Here is a 16,789-nt window from a genome sequence, read left to right on the forward strand (position 1 = left end):
CAGACTTGGGAAGGTTGAAGCAGCGAAGGCTTCGGGAAAAATCGCTCTTCACAGATCATTTTGTCAACAAATACTGTACAGCAGCTTTGACGTGCTTCCCAGCTCCTAGAGAAAAAAAATTTCCTATTTTTCTGAGTCGCTTTCGAAAAAGCAAGAGCTGCCAGGATCAACTCATTACAAAAAGATTGCTCTAGATATAATTCTGCAGCACTATCTCCGCTTTCAAACCCCACGGCAAGATGATGATGGTTGACAACATCGGTACATACAATCTGTCCGAGAAGAACTGTGTATAAGCGACACAACTCAAAATTTAGCACATGAATCAACAGCTCTTGTCGTTGAAACACTCCAGTAAACACAGTGGAGATATTTACAAAACTCACAAAAAACTCGATGTCAGCTTTCGTTGTTGCAGGGTTAAGACAGGTCGGTTCGTTTCAAATTATAAGCTCTGTCCTATTTTTATAGGATTTCCCGGGCCCAAATATAGGCCAAATATAGGATTCGGAAGTCCTCGGGATCAGATTTGTGGTAGATGGTGTGGGATGCCTGGTCCCATAAATTACCAAGTTTCATCCCGATCCCTCCAATCTAAGCGTTTTCCATGATTTTAGGTCTCCCTCCAAATTCCCCCCAATGTCACCAGATCCGGTTGGGATTTAAAATAAGAGATTTGAGACCCGATATCCTTCTAAATATCAGATTTCATTGAGATCCGATCACCTGTTCGTAAGTTAAAAATACCTCCTTTTTTCTAATTTTTCAGAATCAACCCCCCCCCCCCAAACAGCCCCAAACAGAGCGGATCCGTTCTGATTATGTCAATCATGTATCGAGGACTTGTGCTTATTTTTCCCACCAAGTTTCAGCCCAATCCCTCCAATCTAAGCGTTTTCCATGATATCAAATTTCATTGAGATCCAATCACCCGTTCGTAAGTTAAAAATACCTCATTTTTTCTAATTTTTCAGAATCAACCCCCCCCCCCCCCCCAAATAGCCCCAAACAGAGCAGATCCGTTCTGGTTATGTCAATCATGTATCTAGGACTTGTGCTTATTTTTCCCACAAAGTTTCAGCCCAACCCCTCCACTCTAAGTGTTTTCCAAGATTTTAGGTTTCCCCCTCCAAACTCCCCCAATGTCACCAGATTCAGTCGGTATTTAAAATAACAGCTCTGAGACACGATATCCTTCCAAACATCAAATTTCATTAAGATCTGATCAACCGTTCGTGAGTTAAAAATACTTCATTTTTCTATTTTTTCTGAATTAACGGGCCCCAAACTCCCCCCCCAGATGGTCAAATCGGCAAACCGACTATTTTTAATTTAATCTGGTCCAGTTCCTTTATACGCCTGCCAAATTTAATCGTCCTAGCTTACCTGGAAGTGCCTTAAGTAGCAAAACAGGACCGACAGGTCCTGGTAGGCATTTATAGGCATAGGCATATAGGCATATATAGGCATTTATAGGAGTGCATTAAAATATAGGAATTTATTGGAATTTATAGGCGAGTCCGAACACTGTTGTTGGCTTTCTTAACCAGCTGACAATTTTCAGATACTTCAGATTGGAATTAAATGTATATTTAAAAATTTTAAAAGACTTATCATCTGCAGACAATCCTTTAGATATTTAGACATATAAATTTTTTCTTGGCTTTCATCTTTGGTTCAGGTATACTTGTTCCGCTAAAAAATACAGGGTTTCTGATATTAGGATGAAAATGAATGAACTCTAATTAAGATTCCAAAAGTGCAGAGAGCGTATAGTTGATTTTCTTTTTAATTGTATCCGAGTTAACATAGTTATTAAATAGGTATATGTGTTTGAATAGGTATTCAGCAGGGGTATTTTTTACTTTCTAATTTCCTAGTTGTAGTTTTGTTTGAATATTTGGTTAATTCAATTACCGGTTTCCTTACTTCTTATCTTCTATTTTGTGCTTGTGTATTTTCTCTTTTCCTTTATTTACTCCTCGATGCATTTTTTATGTTTGTAAAGAGAGTAAAATAAATTATCATAATTATTATTACTAAAAGACTCAGTTTTCTCTAAATAAATGCATAATGCCGTTATCAGAAAGAATTATTGACTCGTATTTGTAAACTGATAAAATATACGTTGAGATAAATTTTTAAGATAACTCTTTACTATTAAAACTAGTCTAGATACTAGCTACCATGGCTGAATCAGTTACAAATGGAAATTTATTCTAACTACCCAGTTGTTTTTTTTTAAACGGGTTTTTAATTTTCAGTTACTATGGGCCGTGGTTTGTTCTTTACAAGGTTGTAGGTACGTCTCCAACCATGATCAGCATCTTTCTAGTTATGGCCTTCTTGAAACTATAGGGTTTTTCGAAGGCTTACATCAGGGCCCTTATTATTCCTGATATTCAGTAATGACATTTAAAGTGCTGATATTATGAGAATGGTTCAGCCGTTATTTTTGCAGGTGATATTAAGATTATGGACAACTCCTTCGCCACTGTTTTCAAATCTTCCTGAAGATGTGAATCATTCATACGAATGGTTTTGTTTGAAATCAGCTTACTGCAAATTATCCCAAACTAAACTTACGATGTCGGGTAGATCACAAAATCAACAGAAAAAAGCAACCATTTCTAATAAAAATATAACAAGAGCAAAATCATTGGGTTTATTTGTCAAGTATTATTATTTATAATCAGTCGTGCTCTGAAAATACACAGAGTATCTGCGTTTAAAGCTTCTGCAAAACTTCGGTTGTCTTCATAGATTAAAACATGTTCTGGCTTTTTCCATTCTTAAATTTTTATACTTTAATTGAGTCCTTTCTTAAATGTTTTCGCCTACCTAAGCATGTTTAAATCCATTTAAACTACTCCAAATAATACTGCGCAAAGCACAAAGAATTCATAAGGTAACAAGATTTCCTCCATCGATTTGAAAATTTGACTTTAACTTTATCTTTGAAGTTAAATTTAAAATTAACTAACAAAACTCCATCTTTATCTTTGAACATGCTAAACCTGAAACAATTAAAAGATTGACTTTTAGAAATCTTCCAAAAAAAAATGTCAATTCTTTGTTTCAATGTTTGATATCTAGTCTTTGGCAAGTTATTTTTCTGATTCTAATCTTTTCAGTTTACCTACTCCAGTCTACTGCATATAGTAGCCTCCCTTAAAGAATATCTGAAAGAGCAGGATTTCTACTAAGATACCATATTCCATATATCACAAATAAGCTACAACCTTTAAATTTATCTAATAAATCTACAAGTACTCGTGAATGAAAATTCCATTTTGACACAAGTTCTTGTCTATGTTGTTGATATGTAACAAAAATCCTCTATAATACCCTATCCTCAAATGTATTTATTCTCCGTGGTATAAGGAATATCTACCATTAGATGACCAGTACCATCTAATAAAAACCGACTTTTTTTGTTCTTGCTTTTTTATTTTTTATTTAGTTACGTTATTTTCCAAGCGAGAAGTTACAGTCTTCAGAAATACAGTCTTCATAGTGGATTTTAAATTAAGAATAGTTGTCATTTCTTACCTCAAGTAAACCATCACCAACAAGCGCCATCAGTAACTGTTTACCATTTCTTTCGACAATACGACAAGCATTTTCCGAGGCAAACATAGAGGTAAAATCAAACATGGCAACATCTGGCTCACCGTGATGATTATATGCAAACGCTATGTCTTCAGGTAGTTGATAATTGGTCGCAAACATTGCAGCTTCGAGAGCATACTCGTAAAGAGCTTCACGGTTTATGTTCTCAGGGGCCAAAAGGGTCTGCGTATCCGGATAGTCCTATAAAAAAGAATCATACCAAGGATCTAGTCAATTACCAAACATTTTTGGAGGGAAAAAAACCTTCTTCCGTTTTGCAAAATACCTACTGAGACATCCAATCTGAACACGCAGATCAAAGCTCATCAATAGTCTTCATAAAGCAGATCCTACTACAGTCATTGCTAAAGTTATGGAGGAACACAATCACTTACACTTCAAAACTTGCTTAAAACAAACTTCTTCAACATTAGTTACGTTGTCATAGTTACAGAGTGATCTTTTGGTTACCTTTTGGGAAGCTACGTTTGATTATTATGCTTATTATGCCTATATTATGCTTATTATGTCTATATTATGCATATTATACCAATTCATTTTAATTATTAGGCAGTCATCAAGGAGGCACACTCGTGCCTCTATAAAGAGGCGAACCACGATAATGTTAAGCGATCTTCGGTTCCAGTAGTCGCAGAGGCATGGGGAGGGATGCATTTCGTAGCCCGAGCTCCAACTAAGAAACCTGCCAAATTTCATCCCCCTCCTACTTTTCCTTCATGGGGAAAATCTGGCCGAAAGTTTCGACCCACCAACCCCAGCCCCCCTTTAACGTTGTCCGATTGGGCTGAAATTCACAAGTTAAGGTCCCCTAGGGCCCATAATTTTCATATTCTTTTTTTTCTGCCACGCCTACAGGTCACAGCCGACATCGGATCTGGGTGTACGAAGACTCATTCGATGCGGAATTCTCCGAGTAATTTTCCTTGAAAGTTTCGTAGGAAAATCTTAACCCCCCGAAAGTTTCTACCCCCCAACCCCCCCCCCCTTTAACGTTGTCCGATCGGGGTGAAATTCACAAGTTAAGGCCCCCTACGGCCCAGGAGCTTATCCGCAAAATTTCAGCTCGATCCGATAACTCCTTCCCTGTTTTCCAGAAACCACGCATTCGCCACTTAATTAACCCATTTCTCCATAAGAGCCCATGTTAATTTGAAATTTTTAAAAGTTATTTAAAAATTATATTTACACACATGCAGGTGGTTAGCTCAGTCGGTAGAGCGTGGGACTTTTAATCCTCGGGTCAAGGGATCAAGTCCCCTATCGGGCGGTTTTTTTTTCATAAAATATGAAAAAAACTTCGTTTTCTTAAAGAGTTAAAGAGGCTGCGTCCCAAAGTCGAACCTTAAAACGTACAGGAATGTACGAAGGGTGTACGAAGACTCATTCGACGCGGAATTCTCCGAGTAATTTTCCTGGAAAGTTTCTTTGGGAAATCTTAACCCCCCGATTTTCTAGCTTAGAAAAACCCATTTCCCCATAAGAGCCCATGTTAATTTTTGAAATTCTTGAAAGTTACGAATATCAACATTCAAGTACATCAAAATAATCAGCTCGGCACGGCGAGAATGACTCCAAGCATCATAAAAATCCAGCTCCATTCCAGAAAAAAAGAAACATTTCGGTCATTCTATCTATTTTTTTCTATTTTATACAATGATTTAAAAGCGGGGGGGTTGGGGGGCGGCAGCCCCCCAACTTCCTCTCCTAATTCCTGTACGAGGAGTACAGGAATTATTAAATTACATCCACCATGGATTGTAGAAAAACGTACATAAATAATATGAAAAAAACTTCGTTTTCTTAAAGAGTTAAAGAGGCTGCGTCCCAAAGTCGAACCTTAAAACGTACAGGAATTAGGAGAGGCAGTTGGGGCGCTGCCGCCCCCCAAACCCCCCGCTTTTAAAGACTCTTTTGTACAGGTTTTTGTTGTGGAGGGCTGCCGCCCCCCTAGCCGCCCCCCTAACCCCCCCCCCGCTCTTGGCTTCGGAAAGGCCCTCTTTTAATTAACAAAAAATTTAAATTAATGAATAATGGAATAACTTCGAAAAATGTTAAACACAAGAGGACAGGAGAACCATTGCGCCGAAACTAGTAATTAGTAACAATGAAGTCCCCCCCCACAACAAAAAACCTGTACAAAAGAGTCTTTAAAAGCGGGGGGTTTGGGGGGCGGCAGCCCCCCAACTGCCTCTCCTAATTCCTGTACGTTTTAAGGTTCGACTTTGGGACACAGCCTCTTTAACTCTTTAAGAAAACAAAGTTTTTTTCATTATACAAATACCTTCGTTCAACTATTATACAATTAAATTCTTTAGAGAACAATTAAACAATTATTCTATTTGTAGGTAAGTAGTAAGTACTAATGCTTTTAAGCTATTTATTACTTGCAATTACAATATATTTTATTTTAACTTATACGAATCCGTTATTTAAAAACCTGAAATTGGTATTAGCAGTTTTAACTCATTTACGACGAAGGTAAACAATGAAGTATAAAACTGAAACAGAAGAAGGTCAACAAATATAACTTACGTTGTGCAGTACATTTCTCCAAAGTAAGCTATGTTTCTTGGCCGTCATCACAAAATAATGAGTATCATCCTGAAATCAAACCATAAAATTATCTAACAGTTAAATAAATTCAAAAAAAATATAGTTATGCTAAAATTCGACAAATCACAAGGTAAAATGCTCACTACGCTGAATATAACCTAGAGGGTAGTCCAACTGATAATATCGATAATATTTGAGTTCGCCCTCAATGTCAAGAAACAAAAACATTACTGAAACCTTTCAATAATAAAATAAATGTTTGGCATCAGCACATGCACCTGTACTTTTTCAGAGGATGTCATATTTCTGGAAGAGGGCCGAGGGAGGAAACACATTCACCAAAACAAAACAAAAATATTCTGCCTTCCCCTAATCCTTTCAGCCATCTGAAAAAAAAGGAATTCACAGACATTTTCCAACCATTACAAAGGAGATACAATTTAAACACTGCCCTCCCCCTAGAAAACATAGCTAACATAAGAACATCTAATAAAATCAAAGGGAAGGCAGGGCAAGAAAAATGCCTTTAAATCAGAAAAGATGCACTTTTACGTCGATTTTTTCCATTTTTCAGATATTTTAAGATATTTGCCTTTACCGATCGCATCCAAGCCTAACCCGCCCTTGTCTTACTTTGAGGATATTGTGTTGAGCTAAAATGTTGGTAGGGTATTGGACGTTCTCCCTGACCTAGCTGGGTTCTCCTATTTTACCAGACGAAAATCCTGATGTTATTACAGCTCAAACCAGGTGCACATCCTTACCTTTCTGCTAAAAGGTTGGCAATGGAAGGGGGGCGGAAAACCTGATGTGCTATGGGCCCACTTTAAGTCTGCAGTAATATAGATTAAAAATTCTTGCGTGATTCCACTAAAAAAAAGTCATACTTGGTCATTTTCCTCAAAAAAAAGTGACACAGAGGAGGAGAGGGTTGGATGGTCAAGGCAATGCTTTTTGCCTCCAGTCATACACATTGAAAATCCTAGCAAGATTCTGGTCACAACAAAGTACGAAAAGTCTAACACTAATAAGCTAGTGGATAAAGCAAGGGTCGTGTTATTAGAGGGGTATAAACCCACTTCGGCTCTCACATCATATAATTTGTATGATTCTACGCGTCAGAATTCTACACAACATTAGGTGTCTATAAGCAATTCGGCTGGAGGCTTTCGGGTTAGAGGCTGGTAGGAACTAGATAGGGCTACTGGTATAAATCGTTTTGCATGATAAAACTACAAATAAAACAATTCACTTGGGTTCTTGATGTGCTTCTATTAGCAGCGAATCAATTCTGAGAGTTGCAGCTGAGGACAAGGGTTTAAGGAATCAAGTTTTTATTATGTCTTTTCTGCATTGTACTGCTATGCCAAAACTGCTTTGCCAGATCCCTTCAGCTTCATCTGAGTCAAAGAATCCAAAGATTGACTATTTGAAAGCTTTTCGGCTCATCCAAGCAACTAAAAAATCTTTTAGGAACACCAAACAGGCAAATTATGGATGGTGTGTGTCAGCGAAAGAAACGCAGTAACATCTTCTATGGGAATACCAGCCGAAGAAAAACGCTTCTCAGCGAGCAAGGTACGACCGACATTATAAAAGCCTTATGCATTATTTAGTCCCCGCTTCCGTCGAAAAAAGGAGAACTGACAGTCGTGATGACTATCTGAGGGACAAAATTAGCTTTCTCTATTGTTCCAATTATTGATTAACTGGTGAATTTGACAAGCGCTTCAGGGAAAACACGACCCCTTACGGAAGTTGCAACCGCCGGATTTGGCAAAAGACGTTTTTCTTTTTGCACAGTTTATGCAGACAAAAAAGAGATTTTTTTGGTCGATTTTATCTGTGCAGTGGTCTTTTTTTATTTCTTTTAAATTTACAACTACGTAGCTTTTGAATTATATTAATACAATTATGTTTAAAATTGCAGCATAAGGTCTAACTTACAGATAACAAGTGGGGCTTTACTGCAGAACTTTGTAAGAAACAGATCCCCCCCCCCTCTCTTGATATTACATTACCATCAAGCTTATCATGTTCGTTCAACAAATTATAGGTAGATTATCTCTTTTCTAACTCAGAAAAATTGTCAATAACCTCGTCTTTGTTGAGGCATCGCATCTAAAAAAAATTGAGTTCGAATAAAACAGTTTGATAAAAAAAAAATCCTTTTTAAAACGAAAAGTAAGAAATGGAGGTTATATTTTCCTATATTAGCTTTCCACTACCATACTTCTCAAGAACTTCATGTCAAACCATTTTGTTTCTTGCAATGTATTCTGAAAGAATATATTCCTGCGTCATATCAGACAATTCTGATATGACCTCAAGCAGCATCATCCAAGCCAAAGCTAAATATGCGAGGATATTAATCTAAAGCCACGTCATCAAATACCACAAAAAGTTTTGAAGTAGGGGGGGGGGGGAACTAAAAAAGTATATAAAGCAGAAGAAAGGTAAGTATACTTTAATTCGTTTTAAGAAGCGTTTGATATACTTATTGGCATCCAATAAAACAAGTATGAATATCAACAGTAAAGATGAGATAGTCAGTGATATTGATCCGAGTTATGATACTCTGCCTTTAACACTGATTAGCTGCTAATGAGAGAAGCGACGGAATTTGTAGACCAAGAAGTGCAGGATGTTTTGAAATTTGAGATTGTAATGGATCCAATTCAGTGTTTAAGTAATCATACAGATATTACACGAAAAAGTCAGACCAATGCAGGGGCAGATGAAGTGGATATTTCCGCCGAAGAAAAACGCAACACTGGTCTACACCCAAATACTCAAGACACTTTGCCTGCAGCGTCGCTATCGAAATTTGTGTTCCTTCTCTTTTAAAAAGTCTTCACAACTGTAATGCAGTTGCCCAGTTTCCCTGTTGGTCCCAAACTGAGGATAATATTGGTAACATCATATGTTTCAGTTCAAAAATGAAATAGATATTCAACTACAAAGCCGAGAAAATACAGGGACAGCAGGAATGTTAGGTTCTATTAATGATCAAAGCAATAGTGATTCACATCAAAATAGCAAAAGGGCTTCCTTGGTAATGTCAATACCAATCCGTGGCCTCAGCTTTGCTTTAGAAACTTGTCAGGATTCAAATGTAGTGGAAATTTCACCTAGGCCATTCCAAATGGATGCTAGTATTTTTACGATCCTATCAACGCAAATGTTTAATCAGGGTTTTAAAGAAATGAACAATGAATACAAAGAAAAAAATTTATGTGAAAAATAATGGTGTCAAGTCTTTAAAATATCTGAAAGAGCGAAACAGAAAAGCCGCCAGAGCCTGTAGAAAAAGGAAAAGGAACCAGGAACAAGAACTAGAGGATGGCTTACTGAAGAAGAAGGCAGTACCCGAAGAAGAGTTAACATCTCTCAAAGAGCTTTACTCGAAGAAAAAATCTTTTCAACTAGCCTATGAAGAAACTTATGAAGTTAGAGACAGATCCTGCTCATCAACGTATTTTGCCTCCAGACGCAGTTGATAGTCTACCAACTGCAGTTTTATTTTCTAAAAAATTTTCTGCAAGATATGGAGATCTCATCTTATATTCTACCAAGGATCCTTAGAGGAGACTTTGAAAGAATCGCTACTAGTGTCGACAAAAAAAAACACAGTCCTTTAATAGTCTATGTGCAGAGCGACAAGTATACATTGGCCCATGTATTTTGTTCTAAAGTTTTATGCTATGAAGCGGATGTTAGCTATTTAAGCTCCAACATCAAGATCTGTTGCTGGGACATAACCCATGAATCAAATAGGCAAAGGTCAATCGACATGGTTTGCTGAATATTTTGACAGTTTATTGGCACATGTGATAAAAATAGTAGATGTAGGACGATAGCCCCTGCTAATAGTGGCTAATAAAATTAGGTCAACATTTGACAATATCAATATGATACAAGGGAATATAAGGTTGGAGGAAATGATGACAAAGCTGATACATTTTCATTAACAATTTAATTGGCAACATGCTGCAGATGTTGACAAAGAACGAGCTCAGGAAGACAGAAAAAAATATTAAGCGGGAACAAGAAGAAACGTATAATGCCTCATTGCTCGCAGATAGGACAAAAGAAGAAACCAGAAAGCACGAGCTTAAAGAGAAGCTGAAATTTGAAAAAGAAGAAAAAAGGAAGGCGGAAATGGAAGCAAGGCAAAGACAACAGTCAAAGCAAGATAAACAGCGACGGCAAGAAGAAGTTAGGGCAACACTTCCTTTGGAGCCGCCGGCTGGCGCCGATGTGACCGTCATACGTTTTTTTCAACCAGATGGGAAACAGGTGACGAGACGATTTTAATCAAGTGGTCCTGTGAAGACAATGTTTGACTACTTATTTGTCCAGGGGGTATTCGACCTCTGAATATAAGGTCCTGCAAATCTTCCCGGGGAGAGATTTGTCTGGATTAGTTCCTATGCAGTCTTTGAAAGAGCTTAGCCTATCTGCACAAGAAGTGTTGACAATTGAAGAACATTTGTATCTTTTAAACGTTAGCCCATTGGGTCTGGAAGATTCTAGACATCATATTTTGATATTTAACCAAAGATGGTATAGTTTAAATGGTCAAGGGTAAAAATAAACCTTTCCCGTCGACCTTTGTGGTATTTCATTGTTTCCAAGGTCGTAATCTTGGTCAGAATTTCTATTCTGATGAAAAAATTCTTATTAAGTGCTTTTTGAGGCAGTGACTTCCAAACTCTCCTCCCTCAAAATCTCAATAACTTTTTCTAAAGCACCTTCTTCAATCCATGTTTAAATATTTTTCACTATCGAGAACCAGAAATCGGTGCTCAAAGAACCTTAGAACGAAAAAAAGTTACACATAACCCCAACTGACCACATACTAGAAAAATTCAAAAGGATACCTTGTAGTAAACAATGTTTTCCAAGTCAATACCAGTTTGTTCACACATATCATTAAAGAACTTTTGGTTGAAGATGAAGGCAACACCGGATATTTCTTCGACACAAGCCTCCTGTTCAGATCTGTTGTTAACAAAATTAGCAGTTATGGCAATCGCTAATTTCCCTCTGAATTCCTTCCTTTTAAAGCCTAAAAACATTTATGATAAAATAATACGTGTAGTAGAACTCTTATTGGCATAATATATAAGCAGAATATCGGGGGCAGGGACCATAGAAAATTCTGATACATTCTGTTAATTTATTATGACCTTCCGTTTTTACTGTATCGAAAGGTAGAGTTTCAAAAACTCCAAGAAATCTCATTTTTTAATTTATACATATTTAAAAGTCAGCAAGTACCATCATTTTCCATCCATCCTAGTAACTTTGGTATGCAGTAATTGTTCTTTGGTGGGGATTTACTTTTATCTAATTTTTTAAACTTCTGTTTGTTTTTGAATACCATAGCCTGAGTTGCTCAAAATATGGGAAGGGGGAGGGTTGCTAGCAATCTCTCATTCCCCGTCCTTTATATTAAGGTTTATATTTTCATAACAATGCTTCAAAAGATCATTTAGTTTATTTACTTTTCAATATACGTTGTAATTTTCAAAATAAAATATCGTTCCTGCAATAAGAGAGGAGCTTTCACTGACTCAATATTCATACTGCATGCTTCGTCGTATATTCATCCGTATATGTGTATATTTTTCATCATGAAGGGAGATCTGAGCTGAATCCGTAACATTCTGAATATTGAATCAATTCATCTAAAGCGCGAAAGTTTGAAACTCACAGAAAGTTTGAGTTTGAGTTGAGTTTCTGTGAAACTCACAGAAACTCACAACATCTCACAGAAAGTTTGAAACTATGAGTCTAAAGCACTTTCTTGCAGCTTTAGCTACATCCCATCCGCAAAAGAGATCTTCCCCCTAATAGCTGGCTTTCAAATATGCGATGCTTTGTGGCCATTAGTGCATTTGTTTTATGGATCTCATGTATGTTTAGGGACAAGTGGTATTATGAGTTTTGCCGTGCAGCAGCTGAAATTGGAGAATCCGTAACTTTTTCAACCTTCTCCGGGCTCATGATCTCTGTCCAGTCTTTACGCAAACTCAGACAATTAAGGCTCCTGCACACAATAGCTCTAAAGTATCTATCTATATATATAAAAATAAGTTGTCTGTCTGTGGATGTGTGGATCAGGTGACGTCACCTGAAAAAACTGGATCAGGTGACGTCAAAACTGAAAAAACTAAAAAAAGGCAAAAACTACAAAAAAAACTAAAAACTAATAAAAAAAAATAAAAAAGCTAAAAAACTAAAAAAACTAAAAAAAGGCAAAAACTACAAAAAAACTAAAAACTAATAAAAAAGCTAAAAAACTAAAATAAAACTAAAAAAAGGCAAAAACTACAAAAAAAACTAAAAACTAATAAAAAAAATAAAAAAGCTAAAAAACTAAAAAAACTAAAAAAACTAAAAAAAGGTAAAAAACTAAAAAAACTAAAAACTAAAAAAAACTAAAAAAAAGGAAAAAACTGAAAAATAAGCTAAAATAAAGGTAAAAACCAATAAAAAACTAAAAAAAACTGAAAAAACTAAAAAAAGGCAAAAACTACAAAAAAAAACTAAAAACTAATAAAAAAAGTAAAAAAGCTAAAAAACTAAAAAAACTAAAAAAACTAAAAAAAGGTGTAAAACTAAAAAAAATAAAAAATAAAAAAAAACTAAAAAAAAGGAAAAAACTGAAAAATAAGCTAAAATAAAGGTAAAAACCAATAAAAAACTAAAAAGAAAAAAAGGAAAAAACTAAAAAAAAATTTCATCTAAAAAACTAAAAAAAACTAAAAAAGGTAAAAACTAAAAGAACTAAAAAAGAAAAAAATAAATGACGAAACTCAAAGAGAAAGCGACCAGGACAAAAGGAATGTTCGATTAGCAATCAACAAAGCACCGGGACACAGGGAGTATAAATGACGACCAGGACATAAGTAAAAAAAAAAAACTATCTATATATATAAAAATAAGTTGTCTGTGGATCTGTGGATCGTGGATCAGGTGACGTCACCTGAAAAAACTGGATCAGGTGACGTCAAAACTGAAAAAACTAAAAAAAGGCAAAAACTACAAAAAAAAACTAAAAACTAATAAAAAAAATAAAAAAGCTAAAAAACTAAAAAAACTAAAAAAAGGCAAAAACTACAAAAAAAACTAAAAACTAATAAAAAAGCTAAAAAACTAAAAAAACAAAAAAAAGGCAAAAACTACAAAAAAAACTAAAAACTAATAAAAAAAATAAAAAAGCTAAAAAACTAAAAAAAACTAAAAAAACTAAAAAAAGGTAAAAAACTAAAAAAACTAAAAACTAAAAAAAACTAAAAAAAAAAGGAAAAAACTGAAAAATAAGCTAAAATAAAGGTAAAAACCAATAAAAAACTAAAAAAAAAAACTGAAAAAACTAAAAAAAGGCAAAAACTACAAAAAAACTAAAAACTAATAAAAAAAGTAAAAAAGCTAAAAAACTAAAAAAACTAAAAAAACTAAAAAAAATAAAAAAAGGTAAAAAACTAAAAAAAAATAAAAAAAAACTAAAAAAAAAGGAAAAAACTGAAAAATAAGCTAACATAAAGGTAAAAACCAATAAAAAACTAAAAAGAAAAAAAGGAAAAAACTAAAAAAAAATTTCATCTAAAAAACTAAAAAAAAACTAAAAAAGGTAAAAACTAAAAGAACTAAAAAAGAAAAAAATAAATGACGACACTCAAAGAGAAAGCGACCAGGACAAAAGGAATGTTCGATTAGCAATCAACAAAGCACCGGGACACAGGGAGTATAAATGACGACCAGGACATAAGTAAAAAAAAAAATTAACAAAACTAAAAAGAAGGTAAAAACTACAAAAAAACTAAAAAGAAAAAAAAACTAAAAACTAATAAAAAACTAAAAAATCTAAAAATCTAAATAAACTAAAAAAGAAAAAAAAAGGAAAAAAATAAAGGAGAAAAACAAAACTAAAAAACGAATGTATATACAGACCGGTACACCGGGATACAAATGACGACCACACCGGGACAGGGAATGGTCGATTAGCAATCACCATCAACAAAGCTCAAGGGCAATCATTAGAATCATGAGGTATAGATCTGAATACAGATTGTTTTCCCATGGACCATTATATGTTGCATGTTCAAGAGTCGGTAAACCTGACAATCTATTTATATGCAAAGACAATGGGACAGCAAAGAATGTTGTATATTCGCAAGTTTTACGTAGTTAAAACCATATATATATATATATATATATATATATATATATATATATATATATATCTATATTCACAGGTGGGACATAGGGACACAACTACAATGGCGCGTAACTATTATGGCGCGTAACGACTTACGCGCGCGGGGGGGCTTGGGGGGGGGCGCGAAGCGCCCCCACCAACTAGGTGTTGGGGTGGCGCGAAGCGCCACCCCAACAGCTAGTTTCTTATAATTTAGTTTTGCCCTCTACTTCATATAAAAATCACGCCTCTTTCATGCCTACCACAACAAACCCAAATCCGGATCCAAAACTTAACTTTATTTTTGGTTCAGGCTTTTAGTTCAGGATCCAACCACAAATGGGTTTCGGAGTTTTAGCTCTTACTCTAGTTTTCGGGACATTTGGATCTTCCGCACGTTTTAGAAAAGAAATAATCTGATTATACGTAATAAGCATTTACTTTACTTTGTCTATTTCCAACATATCACTTTTGCAAGAAGATTGATGCGATGCTAGTTTCTAGAAACAAATTCTTAATGATAGGTTAAAGCATTTTTGACGGACTACAGACTTAAGAAATTTTTGGCCATTATTGGAAATTCCTAATCAATTGTGGAGTTGCACATGTGTTACGCAGGTACAGGTGGCAGACGAATAACTCTATGAAGTAATTAATGAAGAAAACGGAGGGAGCACAGAGAGAGTACTCAATTTTAAACAATTAAACTTGATATTGCTATCTTATATCGGTGAATGTAGTTACTTGTAATATGGCACTATCAGTGGAATAAATCTACACCAAAAACTTTAATAACTTAACTATATTTTACTTGCCAAATTCTAAGAGATGTATACATTCATACCGCATCGCATAGCATCTTATTGTGATATCTAGGTGAAAAATCTACTCACAAACTATACAAAAGAAATAAGAAGCTGTCATAATTGACGATTATTGTCGCTGATTTGGAATGGCCCCTGATTCTGCTACGGTCCATTTTTCATAGGTTTTTCCATGACAAATAATGGAAAAAAATTATTGTTTTAGTGTGTAACGAAGGCTTTTTCTGAGTTCTTAGTGAAGAGCAACCGGGAGCCATCATTTTTTTTAGAAGCTATTGTCTTATTACTCACTCTATCATGATATCATGACTTCATATAGAATAACGTCATATGGACGTTATCCAGATGACATAATACAGAAATAACGCCAAAAATTTTGTTTTTTGTAGAAATTTCCCATTTTGCTCGAGTCCTTTGTACTAGCTTTCAAAGGAACCCTGAAACAGCTCAAGATGTTCCAGTGCCTCGCTAGCACCGAGGAAAAAGAAAACAAAGAGACGTCAGCGAGTCACCGGCTGGAATATGATTGTCTCGGGCTTTGAAATGGGTCTCCAAAAACTAGAGGGGTCTGAAAAGCTTCACTTAGAGGCTTCCAAACATAGAAATTTCATTGATACCCTTTTAGTTCGCTGTTTTCGATGGGTTTCAAGCTCGTTTTCAAATTCCCAGAAATTGCTATTCACGGTAAACTTTTGCTACTAAGACAAATCTAGGTAATATCTCTTACCAAACAGATTTATCAAAACACATATTGTAATTTTCTATTATAATGGGCTCTGGTTCGCTCTTTACAAATAGTTACAGCTAATGCTACGACCATAATGTCTTTTGATTTCAAATGACAGACCACAGGCTTATAAAAAGTCATGATCAACATCACAACAAATTTTTCTCTTTAGGGAATAGGTTTATCCTTTACTCAAACATAAAAGATTAATATATTTTCAAACCACTTGCCCAACAAATTTCTGGAAGTTAAAAGACCTGACACACCTAAATAAGACACGACGGAAGCACGTTTAGACTGTCTTTGAGCAAAAGACCTTTTTTGTCAGCCACCCTATTCTATCCTGTCCCCTTACCCCCGATTCCCATGAAGTAAATATGCCTCTAAAATTTGTCTCTATGTATGCCTTATTTCAAAAATTAGCTTCAATTCTAAAATCCACAATCTAAATGTAAATTGGCATAAACCATAAGGCGTAATATTAAGAAGTCCATAAAGCCTATGCTTTTTCCTTTGAACGACAAAGATTTAGTCACTTCTTTTATTCGGAGAGAGTTATAATTATTGGTCTTTCATTAGATTGTGTCAATAAAAATTCAATCACTGTATTTACTGACTAAACATTTTGATAATTCATTTTTCAAGTTTCTAATCTTATTCTTAAGCAACTTACCATTAGTATGTCTACAGTTTGAATAACTTATTGTTTCATTTTGACATCTCTTGATTGCTATCATGCTATATCAGGCTATGTCAGCATAGCAAATGTCCTTAGCATTCTCTCAGACGTCTTTAACAATTTAAAAAAAGTACCCTTCCATATGTCTGCCATTCCTTTTTAAG

General features: G+C 35.1%; 1 protein-coding gene across 8 annotated transcripts in view; it reads right to left on the minus strand.

Moving 5' to 3' along the window:
* Nucleotides 1–16,789, minus strand: part of LOC136041689 (F-actin-monooxygenase MICAL2-like) — a 127,643-nt gene that overhangs the window by 51,167 nt on the left and 59,687 nt on the right. For 7 of the 8 annotated variants that reach the window (XM_065726456.1, XM_065726442.1, XM_065726450.1 and 4 more), the window contains exons 6-8: nt 11,070–11,257; nt 6,166–6,234; nt 3,553–3,813 (exon numbers count right to left, since the gene is read on the minus strand). In XM_065726456.1, coding sequence (XP_065582528.1) covers nt 3,553–3,813; nt 6,166–6,234; nt 11,070–11,257 — 518 coding nt within the window. Of the gene's footprint in view, nt 1–3,552; nt 3,814–6,165; nt 6,235–11,069; nt 11,258–16,789 lie in introns of those variants that run through there. The other variant, XM_065726465.1, reaches the window with a different exon arrangement.

This window comes from Artemia franciscana, chromosome 2 (assembly GCF_032884065.1).
Source record: "Artemia franciscana chromosome 2, ASM3288406v1, whole genome shotgun sequence".
NCBI classification, from domain to species: Eukaryota; Metazoa; Arthropoda; class Branchiopoda; order Anostraca; family Artemiidae; genus Artemia; species Artemia franciscana.